The sequence below is a fragment of the Bactrocera latifrons genome, unplaced genomic scaffold (genome assembly GCF_001853355.1).
Source record: "Bactrocera latifrons isolate USDA-ARS-PBARC rearing strain unplaced genomic scaffold, ASM185335v1 scaffold_109, whole genome shotgun sequence".
NCBI lineage: Eukaryota > Metazoa > Arthropoda > Insecta > Diptera > Tephritidae > Bactrocera > Bactrocera latifrons.
In genome coordinates, this window is record NW_017534508.1 from 1,065,711 (window position 1) to 1,089,750 (window position 24,040).

The window sequence follows — 24,040 nt, forward strand, 5'->3', positions numbered from 1 at the left end:
TTCTTAACACCCTGATGACATGTACCAAATATGGATGAAATCGGTTCACAACCACGCCTGAAATCTCGATTATCACTTTATCATGCCAGAGTATAAAATGTTCGGTGACACCCGAACTTAGCCCTTCCTTACTGGTTTTGTCTTCATTTTGGTGGGTATTAATAGGAGAGTACAAAGAAAACTATTTCGAAAATTCATTTGCTAATAATTAACRGGCTCTACCGTCTAAATTTTGGATTAAAAATATGCTTTTATGCCAAAGTAAATATTATACATATTGGGTAGTCGAAAAAGTCTTTTCGTATTTTGTTAATAGATAATAGAGTCGTATATAGACAGTGCTACCAATCACATTGTGTCATACCATATAGTGTTGGAACAGCTTTTGAAAGATTAGGGAAAATAATAAAGAAAATCGCTATATTTTGAAATTTTTGTATAAAAAATGAAGAAGAATGCCWCGCAAGTCACCCAAGAAAACTGGAAATTTTGAAAATTCGATTTACACTGATGGATTAAAGTCTCTAGCGGAAAAATGGCAAAACGTGGTTGACCAAAATGGGACAATTTTGTTTAATTATTTATTATTATAAATTATTATTATATTATATTTTCGACTACCCAATATATAGCATTGTACATATGTATATGCATATGCTGCCACCATTTTCAATTCACATATTTGCTGTTCCGATAGAATTTCTGATTCGATGTTGGTGTAACAAAAATATTAGCTGGATTTAAGATGTGAGTGTATATGCAAACATGCAACCTATCCTGCAATGCATTGTTAAAAAAATAATTGTGTGTATAATGTGCATGGATCAACGGATAAACGTAATCTGCAGCAGGCTCGACCTTAATGCTCACATACATATATATATGTATTTATATCACTGTATATGTATGATAATGTGTACATATATACCCTCGATTGCGCGGGAAAGTCTATTTACATTTATATAAAGACCTTCGTGTGTGCCTGTATGTGTGTGTATGTTTAGTATTTTATAGGCATATCCCTTATTTGAGCGCCTGTGTTAATAAACACATTTAAAGGCGTAAATAGTGGATGTGTTTCGTTTCCGTGTGTTCATTATGAGGTGAGGCGTAAATTTAGCGGTAAACAAGCGCTGATCTGCCATTGACATTAATCCAATGGTGTATCATGCGGATTTAGTTGAAATCCCTGCCGGCTCAGTTGAAACCCCGGTATTTAGCAATAATAACACGTATAATAGCTGAAATATTAACTGAATTAAGCATGATTGTATCTTTGATATTTAGTTACCCTGGACTTACATAACTAATCGTGTGCGCTGCGAACAAATTACTTGCGCTGCTTTATGTAAACCAGTTTGGGTATCTACGGCATGAAAAATTAGCAATARATCAGCATTGTTTCCCTTATTCGATTTGATGTGGATTGGGGCTTAATTTTGTGTACGTACATTGAAGCTGATATTAGTAAAGCTGTATAAATATTAGATATTTTGAGGGCTGTTAAAAAATATTAGTCAATTCTTTTATTGAAAATAAAAACAAAAAAACGTATTTTTTATGGCATACAAGAGTATTAAAATACATTATTCCAATTTTGATCGCTAACAATGCCTTGGATCAGTGCGAAATTCCATGAAAATACTTCGACGAATAAAATAGTTTTCATACAAGGAATTGAGTTTGATCGATCAGTTGTATGACAGCTACATACGTGCTATGGTCTTTGGACCGATCGTAACAAAATCTCTGGAGGTTATCGCAATGCCGTGCCAAACTTCTTCAAGATACCTCACCAAATAAAAAAGTTTTCCATGGAAACACTTGTACAAAATTTCAGACCAATGTCTCGAAAACTGTGAGATTTCTTCGCGTATTTTCAGACAGATGCTGATTACTTATATACTATATATACTTAAAGGGTCAAGGGTATGACATTCATCCATACAATTGTATATGTAATTCTTTTTGCTACGATAACCAGTCCAATTTTTGTGTAAGTTCTCAGTTATCAAATTATTTTCCTTAACATTTTTTTGGAAAGCAAAATATTTATAACAAACTTCAAAATATTTCTGGAGAGCAATCGTGATTTAATTCCAGAAGGCCAAGTCAGAATTGCCGAAGGTTGCCGTAAATAAATCTAATAATAATTTCAATGCTCTTCATTGGAGGTTTGCTGTCATTGTATATCAAATAATTCATAATCCCAATACAGCAACTATCATATACTTTTATAAATACAATTATTAATATATGACTCGTAATAAACAAACAAAACGGGTTTACATTACTCATTTCAATTATAAAAAATATCTTCAGGCACAAATTTGCATTTGATATATTGAAAAATCAAGTACATATTGCCGTGCATAATGAAACTAAGAGCATCCAAATGCCTTTTCAACTTAATTAATTAGCACGCAAATACATTATTCAAAACGGAGGAAGATGCATACCTTTGTAAATATATTCTCGGTATCTACATTTTCGGGCGTGGTTGGGTTGATTAAAAAATCGGTTTATTTATATACATACATATACATAAGTATAAGCATAGGAGCGTTGGTATACTGCCATAAGTACAGATAAACATGATATTGGAATGCATCTACAAATTGCCATGGCGACGCTACCCGTTCAGCTTATTAAATATGTAAATGTACACAAACAACAACAAATTAATGATGTACAAAAATGAGGAATAAACTTTGCCAAGGTAAATACCTCTGATGGCGAGGTAAAGTTAAATCGCCAAACAATATTTTATTAATAAGCACTGGAAAATATATTCTTAATTTTGTTTCAATTTGCACAGATGGCATCTAATACAAAATTTCTTAGAGCATAGAAAAAATTATTTTCTGGCAAAGTAGCTGTTGGAAGTATAAGTAAGTTAGAAGATATGTATGTACATATACATCTTAATTTTTAGAATTTAACATTGAATTTGGAAAACAAAGCTTAGACGTGTGTTCATATATATGACCTAAGAATTTAGTCATCCATTTTTAGCAATAAGCAAACCTGCATGCTKAATTTCACAACGTATTATTTCCATTGAAAATTTGAATACTTTCATAGATATTTTAACTTATGTAAGTAACAGTTATAAATTTCTTTAAGAAAGTTAAGGCTATCTGATTCAGAATTTCCAGTGTCCTCCTTCAAATGATGTATATTTCATGTGCCCACAAGTAATATTGCGAATTTCTGCCACGCCAATAATCCACATACGTTTGCCATCTGCACGAATGTTTTGATATCAATGCCGACTAACTTTCCTTATCGGTTGAGAATCAAGGGGGCGAAACGTTCAACTTSGGCGGATTCAACGCTTAATATTGTTTATGTATTGCCAAAAAACATAAAAGCATTAATTTAGTCATTATCTACTTAAGACGTGTGGAGCGTATTCCAGATCCGAGCTGGATATCTTGTGTCGCAAGAAATTTCAGCGCAGGACCGAGAGGTGCGAACGAGATAAAGTATATTATTGAAATATCTGCATGTACAGCTATACATATATATACGAATGTGTTCTTTCAGTTTGAATAAATAACATCCGAAATCGCAATGAGCTGAAGAGAATATGCATGTACATATGAATGTACCCTGCCATTTAGCAATCTTAAGTATTGTTTTGCTATTGTTGTCTTGCGAAAGATAATGGTGCGAAGAGCGAACGTCGTTCATATAAATATATAAAGATACATTTGTATCTGTAAATGCCGTAAAGAAGCGTTGGTGGCGCCAATACACATCAATTTATAACAAGCATATATACAACAGCATAGATACTTACGTGCCGTAATTTATTTCCACGCAGTCATTTTCAAAGGCTTTGTACTTGTATCTGTTCAGCCGAGCGCATTGGACCGCCCATTATGTGCAACGATGCTCCCATGAGAGTGACGTGATTGACAATTTGGTTCGAGGTAAAGTTATCTCACAGATATCACTGTAGAATCTTCATATTAAATACTCGTTGGAGTCAGTGAGCATTTTACTGTGAATGTAAGGCTGTTTGTACTCTTAAGGAATTACTTGAAAGGAATATACATACATATGCTTGCATAGCTGTTTGCTCGAGTAGGCGTAACCTGCCAAAGCAACCCCAAATAATGTCATGCAAGTCTCAAATGCGCTTATGAACATTTGACAGCTGTCGCAAGTGAACCAGTGATGTAGATTACACATTTAGATTGGATCAAAAGTAACATAACCAACGGGAATGGAGTTAACGCAATGCAGTGTGGTTTAGTTAGACAATAATATTTTTAATGGAACGATCGCAATTATTATGTAAGAAATAATCGTAGGATTTCAAATAATCTAAAATCTGTAATTTTCTGTTGCAAGCCGAAGGTTGYACTATTCTTTCAAGAAACCACCTAACCAAAGCCATTTTTTCAAGAATATTTGAAAAAAATTCAAAACAATTCTTTATTAAGCTTCATATAATTATAATATTAAAAACTCCTTTCCCAAACCTCGTGCGCTGAAGGATCCACCATAAATTTGGTTAGAAAAACAATTAATCAGAAATTATGCCTCATTTATAAATTTCACATCACTGTTGCCACTGTTGCAATAGCATAATAGTCCCTTTTGTAAGAGGGAAAGATAATAACYACCCCTATTTCTTGTTTCCGTGACGTTCTCTTCAGAGAGTGGCAACAATTTTCCAATATGGTAGCTAACGGATGGGTGTGTCTTAGCGGATTTACTCTCTCTGGTCGAATAAAACAACAACATCGAGCTACTCTGATTGGTTGCAATGATTGGCTTTGCTTAACCGAATGTCAGAAATACTGTGCTCAACTGGTYTTGCTTGGAGGATGGCAATATAAAGATGTCGTCCGGTATTAGAAGCCGTTTGACAGGTTTAACATATGAATGAAAGCAGGCGCTTTTATGGTGGTGCGTATGTATTGATGGTTGGCTGCGAGATGCCAGTGTTTGTAACGCCGTCAAAGAACAGATAAAACAGTTTCGAATTTCGAGTCAGAAGGGTTGGTTGACTGAAGATATCACGCGCAGTTTTATGGATTTAATTCAACATTCTTTCATTTTCTAAATTGAAATGCGCGTGTATGTAGACGTTGRTCAGTGCTCAATCAGTGAATTAGCTGTGTCGTTTTATTGAGCGCGGAAGTGCGTGTGCTAATAAAGTGTAAGAGATTACCTGATTAGGAGATTAGACCAATGCTGATTATTAAATGAAAAAAGTGAATAATTACAACAAAATCAAAAATACCTCAGCTTTTGCTGGGAAAGAGTTTTAAAATATAGAAACTGACTCAATAAATAAGTAGTATACCGATTTTCAGTGTTCAAGTACAAATAAAAACCGCCAAAATTCTGTCCTCATTGTGGAATGCGCCCACCCAGCTGGTCGGTGGATTGGATTCAAAAGGCGCCAAGCATCCAAAATTCAAAATAACAGTGGTCAGCACACCGAGTCCATCACCGACGTCGCCTCCACCAACACCTCCTCCATTGTCGTTATCGTTGCCGTTGACATCACATAACGCAACCATTGCCATTAGTAACTCAAGTTTGCTTCCTAATAACAACAGCGATATGGTTGAGACGACCACTCCGCCCAGTGGAGTTGCTGTGAAGCGTTATGCCGTCGGCATAATTGGTTCGGGGAGTCCGCTCAGCGAGCACCAGCTTCACCATCAACATCATCACCAGCAGCAGCAACAACAACAACATCAGTTGCAGCAACAATTTCAACAACAGCCATCTAACTTACAACATATGAGTCACAGTCGTCAAGGTTCGCGCTCTCCACCGTCAAGCACGCCAAATGCCGCATATTTGACCACAGCCATGCTTTTAAACTCGCAACAATGCGGTTACTTGGGACAACGATTGCAATCGGTATTGCAACAACAACAACAAAATCAGTTGCAGCAACATCAACATCAACAGCATCAGCAATCGCAATCACAAACTCCCTCTTCCGACGATGGATCACAATCAGGCGCCACCATCATTGACGAAGAGCGACCACACAGACCTGCAGCAGGCACGGCGGCGGCAGCAGCGGCTTCACTCTTTACTATTGACAGTATTTTAGGTGGTTCAAGATCTACAGTTAATAGTAATATTATTAACAACAGTAACAACAAAACCGCCAATAGTCATATAGTTGTCGGTGGCACAAAACGTTCCGATTCCCCCGCCTCACCTAGTTCTAACTCCAGTTCAGCCGCAACAAGTCCTATACGACCGCAAAGGGTTCCTGCCATGTTGCAGCATCCCGGCTTGCATTTAGGTCATTTAGCTGCAGCGGCAGCAAGCGGATTCGCCGCATCTCCATCCGATTTTTTAGGTGAGTACATAGCGGAGATTTATATTTACTAACTTTATGTTCAGAAATGTATAATCTCATTTGTATTTCGGTAATTTGTTATATACTGATGAAAAAAAACATATGTAGATGAAGAGAAGAAGGAGAAGAAATAATTCTATGAAAGTGCAATTAATTTTACGAACATTRTAGTAGATATTGACTATTAACTGTAAGATATGACGCTTTACAAAATATTTTTGTTAACAATTTAAAYTTTAAGAAACAATATATCGATTTTTTTTTTGATTACATCACTTTTATGAAGAAATTCRAATATTAGTCTATATTATGTTGGGCTTCTTGGCCAATTTTATATGTAGTGGTAGTACAATTCTTGCAAATTTTATTGCCCCCGAGAAATCTCCTAATCCAGCACAGAATATATTGCTGCAAGAGACAAAATGTATATTTAAGTACGATTGTAAATATGAAAACGCTAGACACATAAAAAGCTTTGGGTCTCAGCTCCCTCCTATAGCCTGAGTAATGCGGTGATCAATTTACTACGCGTTCAAGTTAGAAGGCATATTTAAATATTCCTTTTAACAGACAACTCTTAAGTAACGCGCTTATAAATATGCTCCCCCCGCTACCTCTCATTCACTCAATGATTTCGTGCCGCACAGGGCAAATAAGGGGGAGGAAAGTGTGAGCTTATAATATATTACGGCATTTGCTCTGGTTTACGGTATTTTTACAGCAACACTTGTACAGGTATTAGCGTACCTATGCAACATAATTCGAAACCTCTCCCACCCGCTTTGCATTCGCACTGAAAAGGATTTAAGGACTGAGTTTATAACACGTAAATATGCAATGAACCGCAAAAGATGATTTCAACGATTTTCTATGGGTGAGAKGGAATGCTTCTGGTTAGCAGATTCAGGTGGAATCGCTGAAGTTTAAAAAAAAGCATTGCGAGTTATATTATTGGCTCTTAAAAAGGAATGAATTTATGACGATGCCAMAAATCGTTTTGCATGCTGCCACGAAGAAAGCGGCAGGTATTACAGTTATCCAGTCAAGGACTTACGCTTACTCAGGCGAAAGAAGGCGTTGGATTTCACTTACATTTCAAATACAAAGTATGCTTAAAACGGCTTACAATTTAAACCAACGCCAAATTATTCAAACGTTAAAAGTGTATGCATTTTCCATTCAGATTTATATAAACGAATAAAAAAGATTTTTAAATGTGCGCACAAATTAAATTGAAAAAAGTTTAGCGGAAAAAATGTGTACATAAATATGAATGCACTTATGGCGATGCTTTTTCGTCGATTCTTTATCCTGCAACTTTTGTCGAAAAATATCATGTTACATCGACGGTAGCATAAAAATCTCCATTTTTGTATATTTAAAGTTTCTTCAGTGCTCAAATTTCCTATGCCAGCTGATTTTTGCAACGCATATTTTAATTTGACTAACCATACCGTATTCATATGCTTTCATGTAATATATTTTTCGTGCTTTCTCCTTGACTCTTCCGCAGTTGCGTACCCGAACTTCTATCCGAATTACATGCACGCCGCCGCGGTCGCTCATGTGGCTGCAGCGCAAATGCAGGCACATGTCAGCGGTCACGGTGCCGCGGCGGCCGCATTGGCAGCGCACACACATCCCCACCATGCGCATCACTTGCACCATCCGCATCACCCGCATCATCATGTGGCGCATCATTTGGGTCATGGGCCGCCCCCGAAGCGAAAGCGCCGTCATCGCACAATTTTCACCGAGGAGCAATTGGAGCAGCTAGAGGCGACTTTCGAYAAGACACACTATCCCGATGTGGTATTACGTGAGCAGTTGGCGCTGAAAGTGGATCTTAAAGAGGAGCGCGTGGAGGTGAGTTTCAAACTTCGGCATGCTCTATATTCATATTTCCATCTATAGTTTGTATACGAGTATAGTTATGTAATCGTACACTTTACTGATAAAAGCGTATATTTATTTTTAAGAAATTTTTTGCTTACGAAAACATAACGAAATAACCAAATTTTATAAAAATTAATGCCTTTCCCCGCTGCTAACTCTACTCAATACAGAAATTGCTGAGTTTGAGTTTTGACACCAAGTTTTAAACTAGCGTATATTTCAAAAAGTTTTTCTTGTTTTAGTTTACTACGAATTATTATTTTTTCCWTGTAGAGCCYAATTGGTGGATTAATACATTAAGATTTTGTCCTTGTTGGCTTTCTTTGAGTGTATTAGACGTCAAGTCAGAACCAAAGTACTTAGTGTGGTTATGATTGTTTTCAAATGATCTTCTTTAATGCTCTTAAAAGAAAMTTACACATGCTCAATGTCACACCGCGTCCACAAAGAGTTAGATCTACACATAAAGTACTTATTAGCACTTTTAGTATTTTGCACCTGAAGTGATCGCTTAAAAATGTCTCCTCTTATACGTGAAAAAAGAATCGGAATTGCTTTGAATTCATAATATTCAAAAAATTTCTAAACTGGCAATTATTTGTAAGCTTACATTTCCAAATGAGATGGCGATATGTATGTTAGAAAGCACTTCCCTTTGAAAGGTTTGTCTGAATCCCCTCATTTAAATGCAAGGAAATAATTTCCGCCGAGGTTTGCTGATTTTTCGCCGCGAAACCAATTGAGTGCAGTCATTTGAGAAAATCACTCTGTTTATTTAGTTGTTCGCTTTAATTGAGAGGCTTCCGACCACGACAACAATTACAATAAAAACAATAATAAGAATAACAATGGCAAATAGCATGCCACAAAGGAGTCGACAGACGCCAAACGTTCACAGGCATACACATACATTGCATATACATACATATACGCGTATGTATATGTGCATAAATCTGCTCTCGAAATGTGGGAGTATGTGGGGGTAGGACGWGGCACATGGTAAAATGAAAATTATCATTTYACTTAATTTCAATAATGTCGGGATTGTTGGACGTGGCGTAATTTACAGAGATCGCATTTTGATTTGCAATGTAAACAAAGTCGTTTGCCGGCTGTTGGACATGGGACCTGGCAGATGGAGTGCTGAGGATGCACAGCATAACCGTCACACACATACGCGCAAACAAGCACCKKCGTGCACCCGTACGCCCGCTCTTAAATGCATRCTAATACTGGCGAAAACAAGCTGCGCGGAACACAAAAGTTGCCAAGCAGTCACACAGCGGCGGATAAGTCTGAGAGTGAATTGCGTGTGTAAGATGCGTTAAAAGCGAAAACCGACAGTAATGCCAACAACAACATCATCTTGATACGAACAAGCAAAGTAGCAAAAATTATACCCGCGGGGATAGCTTAACGCCGAGGCAGAACAGGCCATGCGGCTTGCAGGGCGTTCAACCACCATTGGATGATGTGTTTATTTTAAAACCAAAACCGTAAAAATGTATGCAAACCTTCGGAGTTTTTGCTGTGAGCGTTGTTGTTATTATGCTCATTGTTACTCACCGCCAATTGTTGTTGTTATTTGAAGAAAATCCCACAAATGGATTTGAAATACAAATGAACGTGCAACACTCAACGTTTAGCCGTGTTGTTGTTTTGCTATTTGATAGATCCATTAATATAACGATTTGTCAACAAATTAACAAACATGGGTCGACGAGTTGACAATTCAATTTGTATTATATAACATTAGATACTTGGTAAGTTAATAACACTGCTGTGTGTGTGCGTGTGTACGCAGTAATACACAACTACATATTTGTATTTGTTGGTTGTGTGTTTAAATGGCATTTAAACACCATACGTTTTAACACCGATCATATTTTGTGCGGGGTTCGCGGAGGGTTGTGACGCCGGCGTAAGCTCAGCGCTGCATTTGTAGGGATTTGCGCACAGATTGTAAGCTTCGTTAACAACTAGTTAATGTTAAGCAGTTGCATGATGCCTCAACTTCACACACGCACACATTGAAACGCATACAATCGCATAAGCACTGTCGGTGAAAGGGTTTTGTGTGTGCATTTGTTTGGCTTGCACATTCGACTAACTTTTGCTCACACTGTTAAACAGCATGCCAGCACAGCATTGGGGTGAGGGWGGGAGTTTCCTTGACTTCGGTTGGCGTGTCAACACGTTTGTGGACATTTGTGCAGTAATTAGGCTTATTACCTTGAGTGTGGATAGATTGTGCCAGTRTTAGTTGCTTTGTTGTGTGTGTTGTTTATCTAATAGTAATCAGCATATCTACTCATATCTTGATGAGCACACATACACACACATACATATATATAARTACATGTGTATGCATAGAATATGGTATTTAAGGATATGCTTAAGTAGACGCCAAAAGGCATTTTATCACTTTCAATTTGTTTTGTAAATTTTGATAGTGGGCGAGTAGTGAGGGTGTGCAGGCAACGGGTGTGGCCCGGAAATCTGTCAAGTGCGAAAGTAATGCCGCCGTTTAATGTTATTTGACCGCAGGCTAAGAGCTTTCGCATTAGCATTTACGGTGCCAGCTTTGTCACTTCGATTCCTTGCTTTCAGCCTTGTATAAGCAGCGGAGTGGGAGAGCGCACCAAAGTGGGTCGTTGTTTAGTGAATGTGGCGTCGTGATGAGAACTAGTGATGCGAATGAGATCAAAGTTAATTTAGATGGTGATTACGTAAAACTGGGAAATTCAGAACTATTTTATATTTYCAGTGATGGCTTAATTTCGCAAAATGTTTCAAGTCTTTGTAGATTACTTTGTCACGCTTCTACTCCTAATTATATACATATTATATTCGAATTCATGTCAGCAACTTAGTTGGTGGTTTTTATTATTTCTCTCTCAATTAGAAACAAAGGTTCCTAGAAYTTTTATATTTTTTTGATATACTATATTCTACTTATGTTATAATAGAAATACAACATCGAAGCATTTTTATGACAACAAAAAGGTATGCGAACTGCTTTTACTTATAAAATATGCGTATGTTTGTACGTACAAATGTATAGTTGTAGAAGCAGAAGAGAAACCATGAAGCTAAATGACTTGGCATTTTCTCACAGTCAATCTTCAAGTGTTAGCTACCGTTTGACTCTTAGCGCTGTCGAAGGGCTGCACAATACCACTAATCTCACAACTGCATTGTTTGCTTTGATCTTCTCGTTTGTGCTCTCTCATACATACATATACATATGTGCTTAAGTACGAGTACGCAAATGCACAGTCTTATGAGTGATCGTGAAGAAATCTTATTTAAATGAAAATAAATCATTTAACTGCTGCAAATTGATATTTCTCTTCTGCCCATTGCCTTTTTTTAAATTTTTGTTGTTTTATTTTTTTTAATTATTATAGATGATTTTAGATATTATCTCAAATTGAACTAATATTTGATCAGTTTGAGCCCACACAGTAGCACCAATATTTACAACATTTTTCACCTCCATCACTATTCATTTATTTATATGTGTATGAGGCTATCAACACACATACATACATACACATACATATATGCAATAGGTATTTCGGTATTGAGTATTTAGGCGTAGTTAAATATTTTTGTTTGTCAATGCGAAAGGCATTCCGATTGTCGAGGCTCGTTGGCTGAGAACAAATTGTGTTCACATTCACTCTTTCACTTTTTTCCAAAGTCAAATATTTGCAAAGCGCTTCGGTTCGGCACAAACGAGCATGGAGCAGTTATAACAATAATTCGACGGTTTTTTTATGTTTTCAAATCAACATTCAAATCACGCCAAACACTTGAGCGACAGGATTAGTTGAATTTGAATTCTTATGCTTGATTGCCGACCGATGACTTTTGGTTTTCACTTGTCTCTGGTCTTTTCGATTTTCCGTGGGTGGCCACAGTGGAGCTGACACGTAAATTATGTATGTGTGTGTACGCTGGCTTTTTAATATTTGCTAATAAATCTCAATTATGGTATAATTGACTCAAATCAAAAATATTTTCGAAAATTGTATCTCGAACGACGAATTTGTCTACCGTGCAAAGCAAAGTAATCTCTTCATTACAAAAGAATCAACCAACGCTAATAAGTACACTTACGCTCACACGTACGCACATACAAATATACATACATACATCTATGGGAATATGTACACTCCAAAACCTGCAGCAATGCGATTAATTAACATATTAAAGAAAATGAAGTTTTATGAAGGTGTTCGCACAGACCTGTAGTGATATATTAACTCAATGCCGTATATATACACACATATATGAAATATATGAATATGATATAAATGGAAAATATGAAAAAAATGTACAAAGCTCCACAGCTCCTATACATTCGTTTAAGCATTTGTATGTGTGTATGCATGAACGCGTAAATTACAGTAGCTCGTACTTTAGGTCTTTCGAAGCTCTTGAAATAATTGCTTATACAAGTACTCCAAATCATTTATAAACGCATAAACGCACACATACAATCCTGAATGCACTTGTATTGAGTGAAGTCAGTCAGCCTATGTGTGACTGCCGTTGCTACTGTTTAGCATAATTTTACTCAAACAAAAGTGTTGCCACTTGAGTCGAACAGCAACGAAAGAATCGGCCACGGTGCAACAACAACAACAGAGGTGTTTCAACCGTCCTTCCATGCATGAGGCAGCGCGGTGCGTGGCCAACGCTCGGGCAGGAGCTGCCAGCGGCACGAACGCTGATTACACATGTCGCGACTAGTGTGTGTAAAAAAGATTTGTGCGGCTGTATGCTGATTGGGGCCTAGGCAGTAGTGACACAATGCGCCTTGGAATTGACATAAGTGGCAATAATTATTGAAAATCTCCCGTTTAAGTATGCAATGGTACAAATGGTTGGAGCAATGCACAACTACACTGATAGGTAACTTACTGACAAAAGGGGTACATTTCCAYACATACATATGTATATGGCTACCGCTTACGTTTGTCATTTAGCCACTCAATTTGCCTGACGTTGACAGCGAAAATGCCCAGTTAGTGGCCCATTAATGCCAAGTCATCGTGAAGTAGTCGTCGTTGCCATTGTGATGAGGAAATATGCAAATTGCTTTGGAGATTTTTCTTAAGWTTGTCGAATATTTGCATATTTGTAGTTGTGCTTTTATGTGAATAGGAGGAATTTTACGTTTTCTTATTTACTTATTTTGATTTCACAAATCATTATTATTTTAATTTAAACCTCAAGTATTTTAAAAGTATAAATCCAGAGTAGCGAGAGAAACGAAAATGCTCGCATAATTATGATATAAATGTATTATATGWGTGTATATGTACAGRGTTTGTCCGGAATGTAATAAGACTGAGTCGATTTAAAGAAAATTATTGAACCAATTGTTACAATTTCTTAAAAACTTTCAAATTAGGCTTATTCTACGACGATGCAGCGCTGCCAAGCACTGGATGCGTCCGGAATAGCCTTGAGAGCCGAGGTGCATGGTGTTTGGATCCCCTTTCAGCAGCTTTTTCAGGCAAGGAAGCAAAAATAAAAAAATCTGGGCTGTAGGGCGGCTGCGAAAGCGTTCGTGGTGCAATTTCCAATCGGCTGCGACGTTTTGYCGGACGCGATTGACCTTTCGTTTTAGTCTCTTGTGACTTCCACAAAAATCTTGGCGTTGACGATTTGTTCAGGAGGAACAAACATCATGGTGGACGATGAATTTGCTGACAATTTATTTGTTAGAATCGGTTAGATCGTACAACTATAGCTTATACCTCCCATTATTACCGATTATTACAATTGTTTGAACTACGCCTTAAAAATCGCAGGTTCGAAACCGTTTTAGACCCATACTCTCTTACGTAAATGGAACATTTCTCGCATATACTGTTTTACAGAAAAAACAGACCCGCTCTGATGTATTCATATCTTATAATAAATAACTTTATAGCTTACGACCGACATGGAATCGACTTATGGATACCGACAATTGTTGCCACGTTTTTYGACTTAACGCTTTATTTGGTTTCAATATATTTTTCCCGCACAAAAAAAGGAATTCTTCACTTAAATCTAAATTTATGCACTCTGTCTGGAACGCTGGGAACGCAAATAGCTAATACAATAACAACATTAACTTACTTTGTCAATGTTTTCCTATGGATTGCATTTGCCGGCGGATCGAATTTGAAAGTAAATGGCAAAGCTTGCTTCGTGGCCTACTAGTTAAACACTTGAGGGCATAATTTAAAGTTACTCCATAAAAATGTTTATGCGCTGCAAGGAAAACAAACGGCAACAGCCGAAACCTTAAATAACAGCAACTCCCCGAGGAGGCAGGTTAGAAGCACTCACGCAGCCACTTGTTTAATGCTTCACACACACAGGTACTAATATATGTATGTACATTCTTCTAATCTTACATCCCATCGGAGTGGCAGCACTTGTATGTGTGCCAGTGAGGGTGTATTTGTGAAATAGAGTGATCTAAATAAGCGAAATTATGAAAATAATAATTTCAGCTGCAAGTGGCATTTATTGTGAAACCGCAATGTGTGGCTCAAGTGCTTTAATAAAACGTAAACACTTTCATACACACACACATACATACGTTGGGCGCTCGAAATTATTGGGGAGGGTGTTAACAGGTCTGCCGCTTTAGTGGTGGTTTGTGCATAAAATATGAATGTGTGTGTGTGCGAGTGTGAGAAACGCGCGTGTATGCTTTGTCCTTGCTGTGCGAGATTGAGTTTGTGGACACATTGCCGCCGGCCACTTGTTACGTTTTTAAAATCAACGAAAATCTGCTGATTCCAGCTCATTGCCATTCAATTTCATTTAATTCATACAAAAATAAACAATATTTTAATTTGCGCCATAAAAATAATGAAACATCGAGATATGAGGGTTTTCACACAGTTGCATATGTTGCAGACATATTTGTTGTAGATAAATTAAATTTTTTGACATATATACATATGCACATAGTTATATTGGCATATGCCGAGTAAAAAAGTATTAAATAAATATTATTTTTGGTACAACAGCCTTGGTGGTCCATTTACCTCAATTTCGTTGCTACTTCTTTCTATAATCGTGTGCACAAATACACCTTTCCGAGCGCAAACTTCAAAAAGATATCGTCCAAACCCGAAATGCGGMCAGAGAAAGCAATTGCTGCTAATTGTTGTCCTTTTGTCGGCCTACTTAAGCCTTACTTAGTTGGTTTGAAAAGAAAAAAAGAAAAATTATAACAATAAACAAGTGGCATTTGTGCATATACATATACACACTTACATATGTATACACACTTAATAGCAACGATGCAAAAAACAAAATTTTCTGAAGTTGCCACATAATGCTTAATAAGACACACACACATGCACAAACATACCACATATGACAGTATATTAAGATTGGGAAAAGATGATTGTGCACTTTGTTAAACATACTAATACCCTTTGTATCGGGACTACCCATCCACATTGCGCCGCAGTTGTGGAGAATGCTTCAATAGACTGGCGCGTTTAGTCCTTTCAAAACACAAATAAACACACGCTCCTCAGACGATGACACGAATTTAAAATTTGGGGATAAGACGTATATATATACATATGTATACATATATCTATTTCGTGTGGACTTATCTATATTTTCCTTTTTCTAWATTTTTAATTCTTTTTTTGATTTCGTCCAACATCGAAACATCGCTAACCGACATGTATGAAGCTGATGTGTGTATTTTCCGAAAAATTGTGAAAATTCAATATTCTATATATTGCATTGAAATTAATGCAAATTTATTTATTTTACCCAGTTCCATTGCGGTAGTTTGAGTTCTCTACTTTTAATCACATCAATTTTGCAATAGACTTTGTAGCGTTTTCAATCAGATGAAACCATTTGAGCTCGTGTCTTGCGCCGAGGTACGACAGTTGAAGCATGTAAACATTTTTGTTGTCGTTTATTCGACGTCAGCTTCTAATTAGACCGTACTCCCTGTGTATTTGCGTGCAAGAGGCAGCAATAATGCTGGAAAATTGCTATTCTCCATATAAATTCTTGGGGAAACTACTTGTTTGCGTCTGAGTAGATGKTGGCATGACAGCTGCTGAGATTAGCCAAGCACAAAGTTGTGACAATTTGAAGCCAAAGCGGCAACACACTGCAACCAACACTAGGCATCCAAAACACACAACTACAGCGTGCACACGACCTCAAACGCGCACACACATACACAGACACTTGTGCAACCTGTGCAACCCAGGTCGACAGGTCGACTTGTTTGCCTAAAATGCCGAAATATAGTCAAAACATTGGCAGTAATTTTTGCCTCGGCGTTGTTATTGTTGGTGGTTAGGTTTTTGCGCTGCACTCGTTAGATTGGAGGCAGTCATGTATGCACCTACGCTTTACTTGCAACATACAGGCAAAGCCACATGCAAGCGAGTATAACTACATATATCGGTACGTCAGTGCAACATCGGCAGCAGCTTTAATCCATAGCGCCACTTTAGTTTCTACCGGCTGCCATTTGGGGCAGAGCTGCTGTCAATATGTGCTGATGTGGCTGAAATTGCCTCACGCCCGTGTGGGAGCTGTAACTAAGTTTGTTTTTCGCCACAAAATCTCTAGGCTGAAAATCGACGAGGTGTCGAGAGGCAGTTTCACTGAATTTTTATTAAAACAACGTTTCTGTAAAATCGGCAAAAGTGCACGAGTGTCAGAGTTGGTTGGTGTATTCATGGTTAAGTGTGCTGCATGTTGGCGTCAGTGAGCGTATGGTGATTATGTTTGTCTGTTTGCTTCTGGCCTAGGCACATTTGTACATATGTATGTGTTGACGTGTTCGTGTATCGCTATCGAATCCATTGGCTCGTTTTTTGTTGGTGTGTGTGTTTATTGTGCGACGGCGCAAGCTGCTTGCTTACTTTTTGCTGTGGCGAGTAGTTAATTAAAAATCAACCGCTGCTGGGTGTGTTTGTTTAATGGATTTCATGCACGTTGCCATTGCTGCCGCCACAGCCAACGTCAGTGTCGGCGGCGTCGACCCGCTTGGCCGCATCACCGCCTTTTCGCATACAAAACTTAGCGGCGCAGAGTATCAGCGATTTATACGCTTTAGAGTTGTAAAATCCGCCTATACTCACACACACATACACGCATACTCGCATATGAAAATTTGAAACACACACACGCACGATGAGACATATGTATTCTAGCACATACATATGTATGTACATCGCAGTGCTTGCGGCCATTTTGCTCACCATCACTTGCGGTGCGCATTTTGTTCTTAGGGAATTGAGCGCTCAAATTGAACTGTGCATCAGCGCTGAAGCTCTGAGGTGGTCGTGTTGATTTTGCAGTTTTCGCTGTTAAGTGAATTGTTTAAAAATTCAAATAGCGCCGATGAAACGTGTGGAAAGCAAGGAAAAATGGCGCAGCTTAAGCCCAGGTGGCTCTAAAGCGATTGTCTGAGTCAGCTGAGATTTTTCATGCTTGTCAAATCGCATCGAGGTATTGAGCTTTATGCAAGTCCATTTGCATTTCAGTGACGAGAGCCATAAAAGAGAGTAAAATCTAAAGATGTGCTGACTTCTGATATCTTAAATTGCTATGATTATTCTCTATAAAAACCGATAAGTATGTTTTATATAAAAGTTTTCCCAAGCATAAACTCTACAATCATTTCCAGAATTTTTTCCTACGTGTCCCATATTAATCATCAGTTTTGTATGAAAATATGAAATTGTAAGTTTGAACACTCTGTATTTATAAACCATATAAGTATGAACATATATAATAGGGCACATTTTTAATGCACTGTGCTGCACCCGCAACGCCCGTGGCTGCCATAAAGCGCTTAACATTCGTGTTTATTTAATTTGAAAAATTGAGTTTGGATATTTTGCACCACTAAGCCAACATTTTCATAACAATGGCCGCTTACCGCTATTCCAAAACACACGCACACACCTGGCCGCGGCATACCGTACACGAACCTCTGTATAAAAATATACTTATGTATGTATGTACCATATGTGGAGAACTACATATACTAAACCAAAGAGGCGTTTAGATTTACATACATACATATATATGTACATATGTATAGTAGTGGATACGATCTGTTTGTTTTGCACCTGCGTACATACATATGTTTGTATGTATGGAGATCTACACCTATTTACTGACCAAAAGCTTGCGGTTATTAAAATTTTATTCTAGTCAAGCATTTTTTATTATAGCCGTAAATWGCACAGAACCGTTATAGAAGTTACATACTTATGTGTTGATAGCAGAAAGTGTAGCGACATGTAATGGCGAAAAAACAGCGAAAATTCTGTTGATTGGAAAAATTATGAGATTAGTTCGCGGCAGCCAACTGACCTTGCAACGCTGATCCATTTTAATATGCAATTATTATGGAGATTTTTTATATTCTATGTACTTACATATATACATATACATAAACCAACTCGTATGTGGAAGATTTACATATTTATCGCTTAGTCGTTTAACTGGCAGATTTTTAGTTTAGCGCAGTTTAATTTGAAAAATCAACTGACTTTAAGTATTTAAATATTACCGCTTTTAATTAGCCGCAAATTTTATAATTAATGTTTGCATACATATTTTTTGTGCGTGTTTATTTTATTTGTTTAACTTTGCACTATTTTATGGGAAATTAATGCTAGCAAAGTACTTAATAATGTAATACATATAATTAAATTTTTTGCTGTTCGTGGCAAAATATTTACATAGTTAAGAGGCAAAATCCGCGAAAAATATTTAAATGCAACATCGTATTATACATATATAAAATAGAGCACATACACATACTAGTCTGTTGATAGTTGTGTAAAGCGATGCGTGATTTATTATAACGGTACTGCCGCGAATTTGAACTATTTCACATAATAAATTATAATATTGGTTAGTCGAAAAAGTCTTTTCGTATTTAGTCAATAGACGTCATTGCACTCGTGTATTTCCAGTGCTACCAATCCGATTGTGTCATACCATATGGTCTTGGAAAGGTGATATTTTAAGCTTCGATTAACTAAAATGTTTAAAAAAAAGTTACAGCTGTTCAAAAATGAGTGAAAATARTGAAGAAATTCGCTATATTTTGAAATTATTGTATGAAAAAGGGAAGAATGCCACGCAAKCCACCAATGAAATTGGTAAAGTTTACAGAGACGAACTGTATCAGTTTGCATACCACAACAATAGTTCTTTCGCCTCCGTTCTGAATTGATGCAAGTGATGCACTGAAGGAATAATGTCTCTAGCGGAAAAATGGCAAAAAGTGGTCGACCAAAATGGTACATATGCATTTGTTTATTTATTACAATAAATATAAAAAAAATAAAATTAAATTTGAATAGAAATAAGAAAATACTTTCGACTACCCTATATATGAAAATACCTAGATACGTACATTGTACATATATATAGTTTGTGAAAGCAAAAAAAAAAAAAATGTCGCAAACAACTTTTGCTCAAATTAAATATATATTTTGATGTCTCTCAGAACTCAACTGAGTCTTCTTTGTGGAGGTTTTCTAAGAGCATGCGTTGCAAAAATTCACCACTCTACCATTTCCAAAGCTTAGCTGACTTGAGGGTCCATCGGTGCCCAACATTTATATGAACAAGTGTTTCAGTTTGTGCTTGACTTAATTTTACATRTGTATATATGTATAAATTTGGCAAATACTGCTCAAGTGATTTAATAAAGCTGTATATAGTGTCACATGMACGCCTCAAATTCACAATGTAAAATCATTTAAATTGACAAATGCGAATTGACAGCGTGATTAAGACTTTTGAGAGTCGCTCGTCGAGTTATATAATTTGTGCCTTGAGACTGAGACTGAGAGTGTGGTTGCATACTGCGTACTGTTAAATATTTTTATTTACGTACAACGTAATTGTAATATATCCACCACTATATAGACAACATACACACATACCACCATACTGAAATGAATTCGATCACTTTGATATCATCAAAGGTTGCCAAGGTGTCGACGGTATTCAGTTATATAGATATGCATGGACATGTGTACATGTTGGCACAAGTATGCGCAAGGGTACGCCTGGGAGGTTGCAAATTGTACAATGGATAAGCGAAAAAACTACTGGATTTTACGGTAAATGTCAAGTTTAATTAGTGATTAGAGCACTTTAAAAGAATCGTTATGATTATTAATATTTGTTTTTGCTTTTGTAATAAAATCCTTTTGTTAGCAATAATAAAATGATAGCATACTTTAAATTCCGCTCGTTGATGGCATATTTTATCGAGACTCAGTTGACTTTAKTGTGTTATTTCCATAAAATCACTCAGCTGCACTTTGATTTGGCATTTCCAATAATTTATTTTGTAAACACAAAAATGCAGTTCTGCTGATAGCAACAATAAACAAAAGTGATAACATCAATAACTATCAACAAGTAACATAAAAATAATAGCAGCAACGCGTCTCTTTTATTTTTCAATTAAAAGTTAGAAAAATACCTGCAAGCGTTTTGTTGATTTTATATTATTTTCTTTATTATTTTGAACGTGAACAAGCATTAGGGTGTAAGGGTTGTGCTTGTGCTCGCCGGAAACAGAGAGCGTGGGCCGAGTGGTTGTCCCGACAGATAACAACGAATATGGTAGCAGGTAAAGGCCAAACACAGCTACACTCAATACACCAAACCGTAGCGTACACTACTACAAAGAAACTGTGCCAAAATAGACAATATTGCAATATTGTGTACGTATTAGTAAATAACTGTAGAAACGGTCAATGCGGCTGCAACCACCCATCAACGCTTAAGCGAAGCGAAGCTCCACCCACGCAGCGGTAAACAAGAGTTGGCTTAAGTTCTCTGGCAGCATCTGGTTATGGAGGAAGATACGCCAGCACCAATCGCCACTAACTGACAACTCTACACTCTCATGTATCAATGGATGTATTTGTACTGTATGTGTTCCACCCTTAAGTTATTTACAAGTCCCTGTTTTGTTTAAACAAATACAATGAGAAAATGATTTATTTTTGAAAGGTAAACATGAAGAAAAGTTAATCCAAATTTCTGTGCTTGGAAATTAATTGAATGAGCAAACTTACTCTACATTAAAAGGCCCAGTTAAATGAGGCAAATCGGGCGTAAACTCGTCCCCACGACACCCCCACTACGCGCCCTCSTCGAGTGGGGAGCAGAGTGAATTTTAATTTGCCATTTTCTTGAGCTTTTACTTTACTGCTCAGTTGTTTGCGTTTTTGTGCTTGTTTTTCTTGTGCCACTGCCTCCCGGTTGGCCTCTTGTATCGCTTTTGTGTCTTAATTAAAAGACCAATTTGTAACTTCCGCTTGAACGCTTCTGGAAAACTTCAACGCGGGCTGGCGTACTTGTATTAAGGCAAGCTCTGCGTTGCGCATAGCAACTCATACCCAGGAAGCAGAAAAGTATCCCGCGTAAACGTAAGAACTCAACTCCGCGCGAGAACTAAAGAAKGAGGCGCTTGCAAAAGCCAATGTAAGAAAAATTAATTACAATTATAATAAACCGCCTAATTAGGCGGGAAGCAAATGAAAGTACGTGAGAAGAAGCTCTAAAGAAAGAAAATTGTAATTTAAATATTACAAAAGTATTTCACGCGCGCAGAGCAGCGACGGCGCTGACTGCTCCTGGTGGCAGTGATGGGAAGTAGGAGCAGCAAAAGGTCAAGCTTAGCTGGGCGTAAGCGTGAACTTGGAAATATGTATGCATCCATATACACTCATACATACATATACTTATATATACTTTGTATGAAACGTTGTGCTGTGCGTCGGGGATTCAAAGATAAGGCGACGTGGATGGAAGCCAAAACAGTGTTRGCGGTTCAGCAGGAAATGGAAATACATAAATACAGTAAACCGAGAARAAGAAAATAAAATCTGTGTTGCTTTTAAAAATAATGTTTTTTGTTCAACGCACATTTATGTCATGAATAGAACGCGCGCGTCACGCGGCATTTATACATAACCGCAGAGTTCACGTGATTTTTTTTTCTATTTGCCGTTTCCTTGCTGCTTCCTCCAACATTTGAAGTTTTTTTTATTAAAATTTAATTTGAAAAACGGATGAAAGTGTTTTTGAAGCCATACCGAGCTTTCAGTAGAATCGTTGTAATGTCATAAACAAATGCTGCCGTTATATATAAATATATATTTTTTGTAGATATGTGGATGTAATTCAAATCAAGAAAAGCACAAAAAATAAACTTTTAGTACTCGATTCGAGTATTTGACTTGTAGACAAATGGAATTCTTTTTCCTTTTTCACCGCGCGTTGAATATCTCTTTTAGTTCCGTTAAAGCAGCAGAATTTGCTGTAACTTCCGGAATTTTGGTCTTCTGCTTTATGAAATTCCATATGCTGCGCTTTGYGTGGTCATGCCAATATTACTTTCGTATTTATGYGCTTCAATAAAAGACATTCTTTTCATTCGAGCAGCCAACCAAGTGCAGCCATTGCTTTGGGTGTTGAGGTTTTCGTAAGCAAATTAAAATATTAAAACGTAAATATTACTACCACATAAACAGTTSTATATTCTACTTAAAAATCTGGCGAATGTTTAAAGATGGAACAGTTTTAATAAGTTTTCCTTTTAATTTCTTTCCAGGTATGGTTCAAAAATCGTCGGGCCAAGTGGCGTAAGCAGAAGCGCGAAGAACAGGAGCGCCTGCGTAAGTTGCAGGAGGAGCAGTGCGGCGGCGCCAGCAACACGCCAGCMGGGGCCTCAGTCGCCTCGGGCATTGCCACGGTGAACGCCAACGGCGCGGTAATGGCCGCTGTGGCGAATCTAAAATGTGCCGCCGAGGATTACGCCAGTCAGCTTAGTCACCACATTAAAACCGATCCGAATAGCTATAACAGCGATGCGGATGAGTCATCCGACCTGGAAGTGGCATAAAACTCTGTCCGCCATTTATTTGTACATATGTAGATTTTCACATTAATTTTAAAGTAGTCTGTACCATATAATTTAGTTGATATATACTCGGACCAAAATAGTATTTGTAAAGTTTCAAATTTGTGCATTTAGACGTTCCTACACACCGCTGTATATACTTAGATAAAAGCAAAACTGTACGTGAGTAAGTGGCGCATTTGTTTTTTTCCCGAAAAATCAATTTTATAATATAMATTTTGAATAATTTATAAAACACGTGTGAATGTCCCTCGCTAATTATGTATTTAACTATTGTATATATATGTATGTATGTATGTATGTTTCGGTTGTTATTTTTATCAGTTATTATGTGTTTGTTTGTTATAGCGCCTTAAATTATACTAATAAATTTTGTAATGTAAATTATGTATTCAAATGTGAAAAAGTGTGTTGTTGTGATGACTTTTATTTTTTGTAGTAAAGGAAATTTGTAAAAGTATTTGATTAGTAGATGAAGGTGTGCGTGTTACAATTATTTTCTTAATTTTAAAGTSTTAAGTTAAGTGAACAAATGTCTTAGCCCAAATATGCTTAGTAAATATAAATGGAATCAATAAATCGTTAATTGTAAGCATTCATTAAATACTGTCGAACTTAATAAAAACTAGTATTAATTACAGAAGATTTTGAATTTTAATTATATTTTGCTTGAAGACTCGTGCACCAACACAACCTAAACTGGGAATACTGAATACTAACCAAATCTTCCACTGACTCAAAAAAGAGTTTTATACCTAAAGCTCTTCAGGAGAAAATGGCAAACATTTGTGAATATTTCTGAAACATTTGAGAACATT

The 24,040-nt window shown here is 37.0% G+C and overlaps 1 protein-coding gene across 1 annotated transcript; it reads left to right on the forward strand.

Moving 5' to 3' along the window:
* The first annotated feature begins 5,582 nt into the window (after window positions 1–5,582).
* LOC108971847 (homeobox protein goosecoid) lies at window positions 5,583–23,441 on the forward strand. The gene is made up of 4 exons (XM_018938164.1): window positions 5,583–5,634; window positions 5,752–6,346; window positions 7,860–8,212; window positions 22,914–23,441. The coding sequence occupies exons 1-4, from the start codon at window positions 5,587–5,589 to the stop codon at window positions 23,202–23,204; spliced, it is 1,287 nt and encodes a 428-aa protein (XP_018793709.1). The 5' UTR covers window positions 5,583–5,586; the 3' UTR covers window positions 23,205–23,441.
* Window positions 23,442–24,040: the final 599 nt, after the last annotated feature.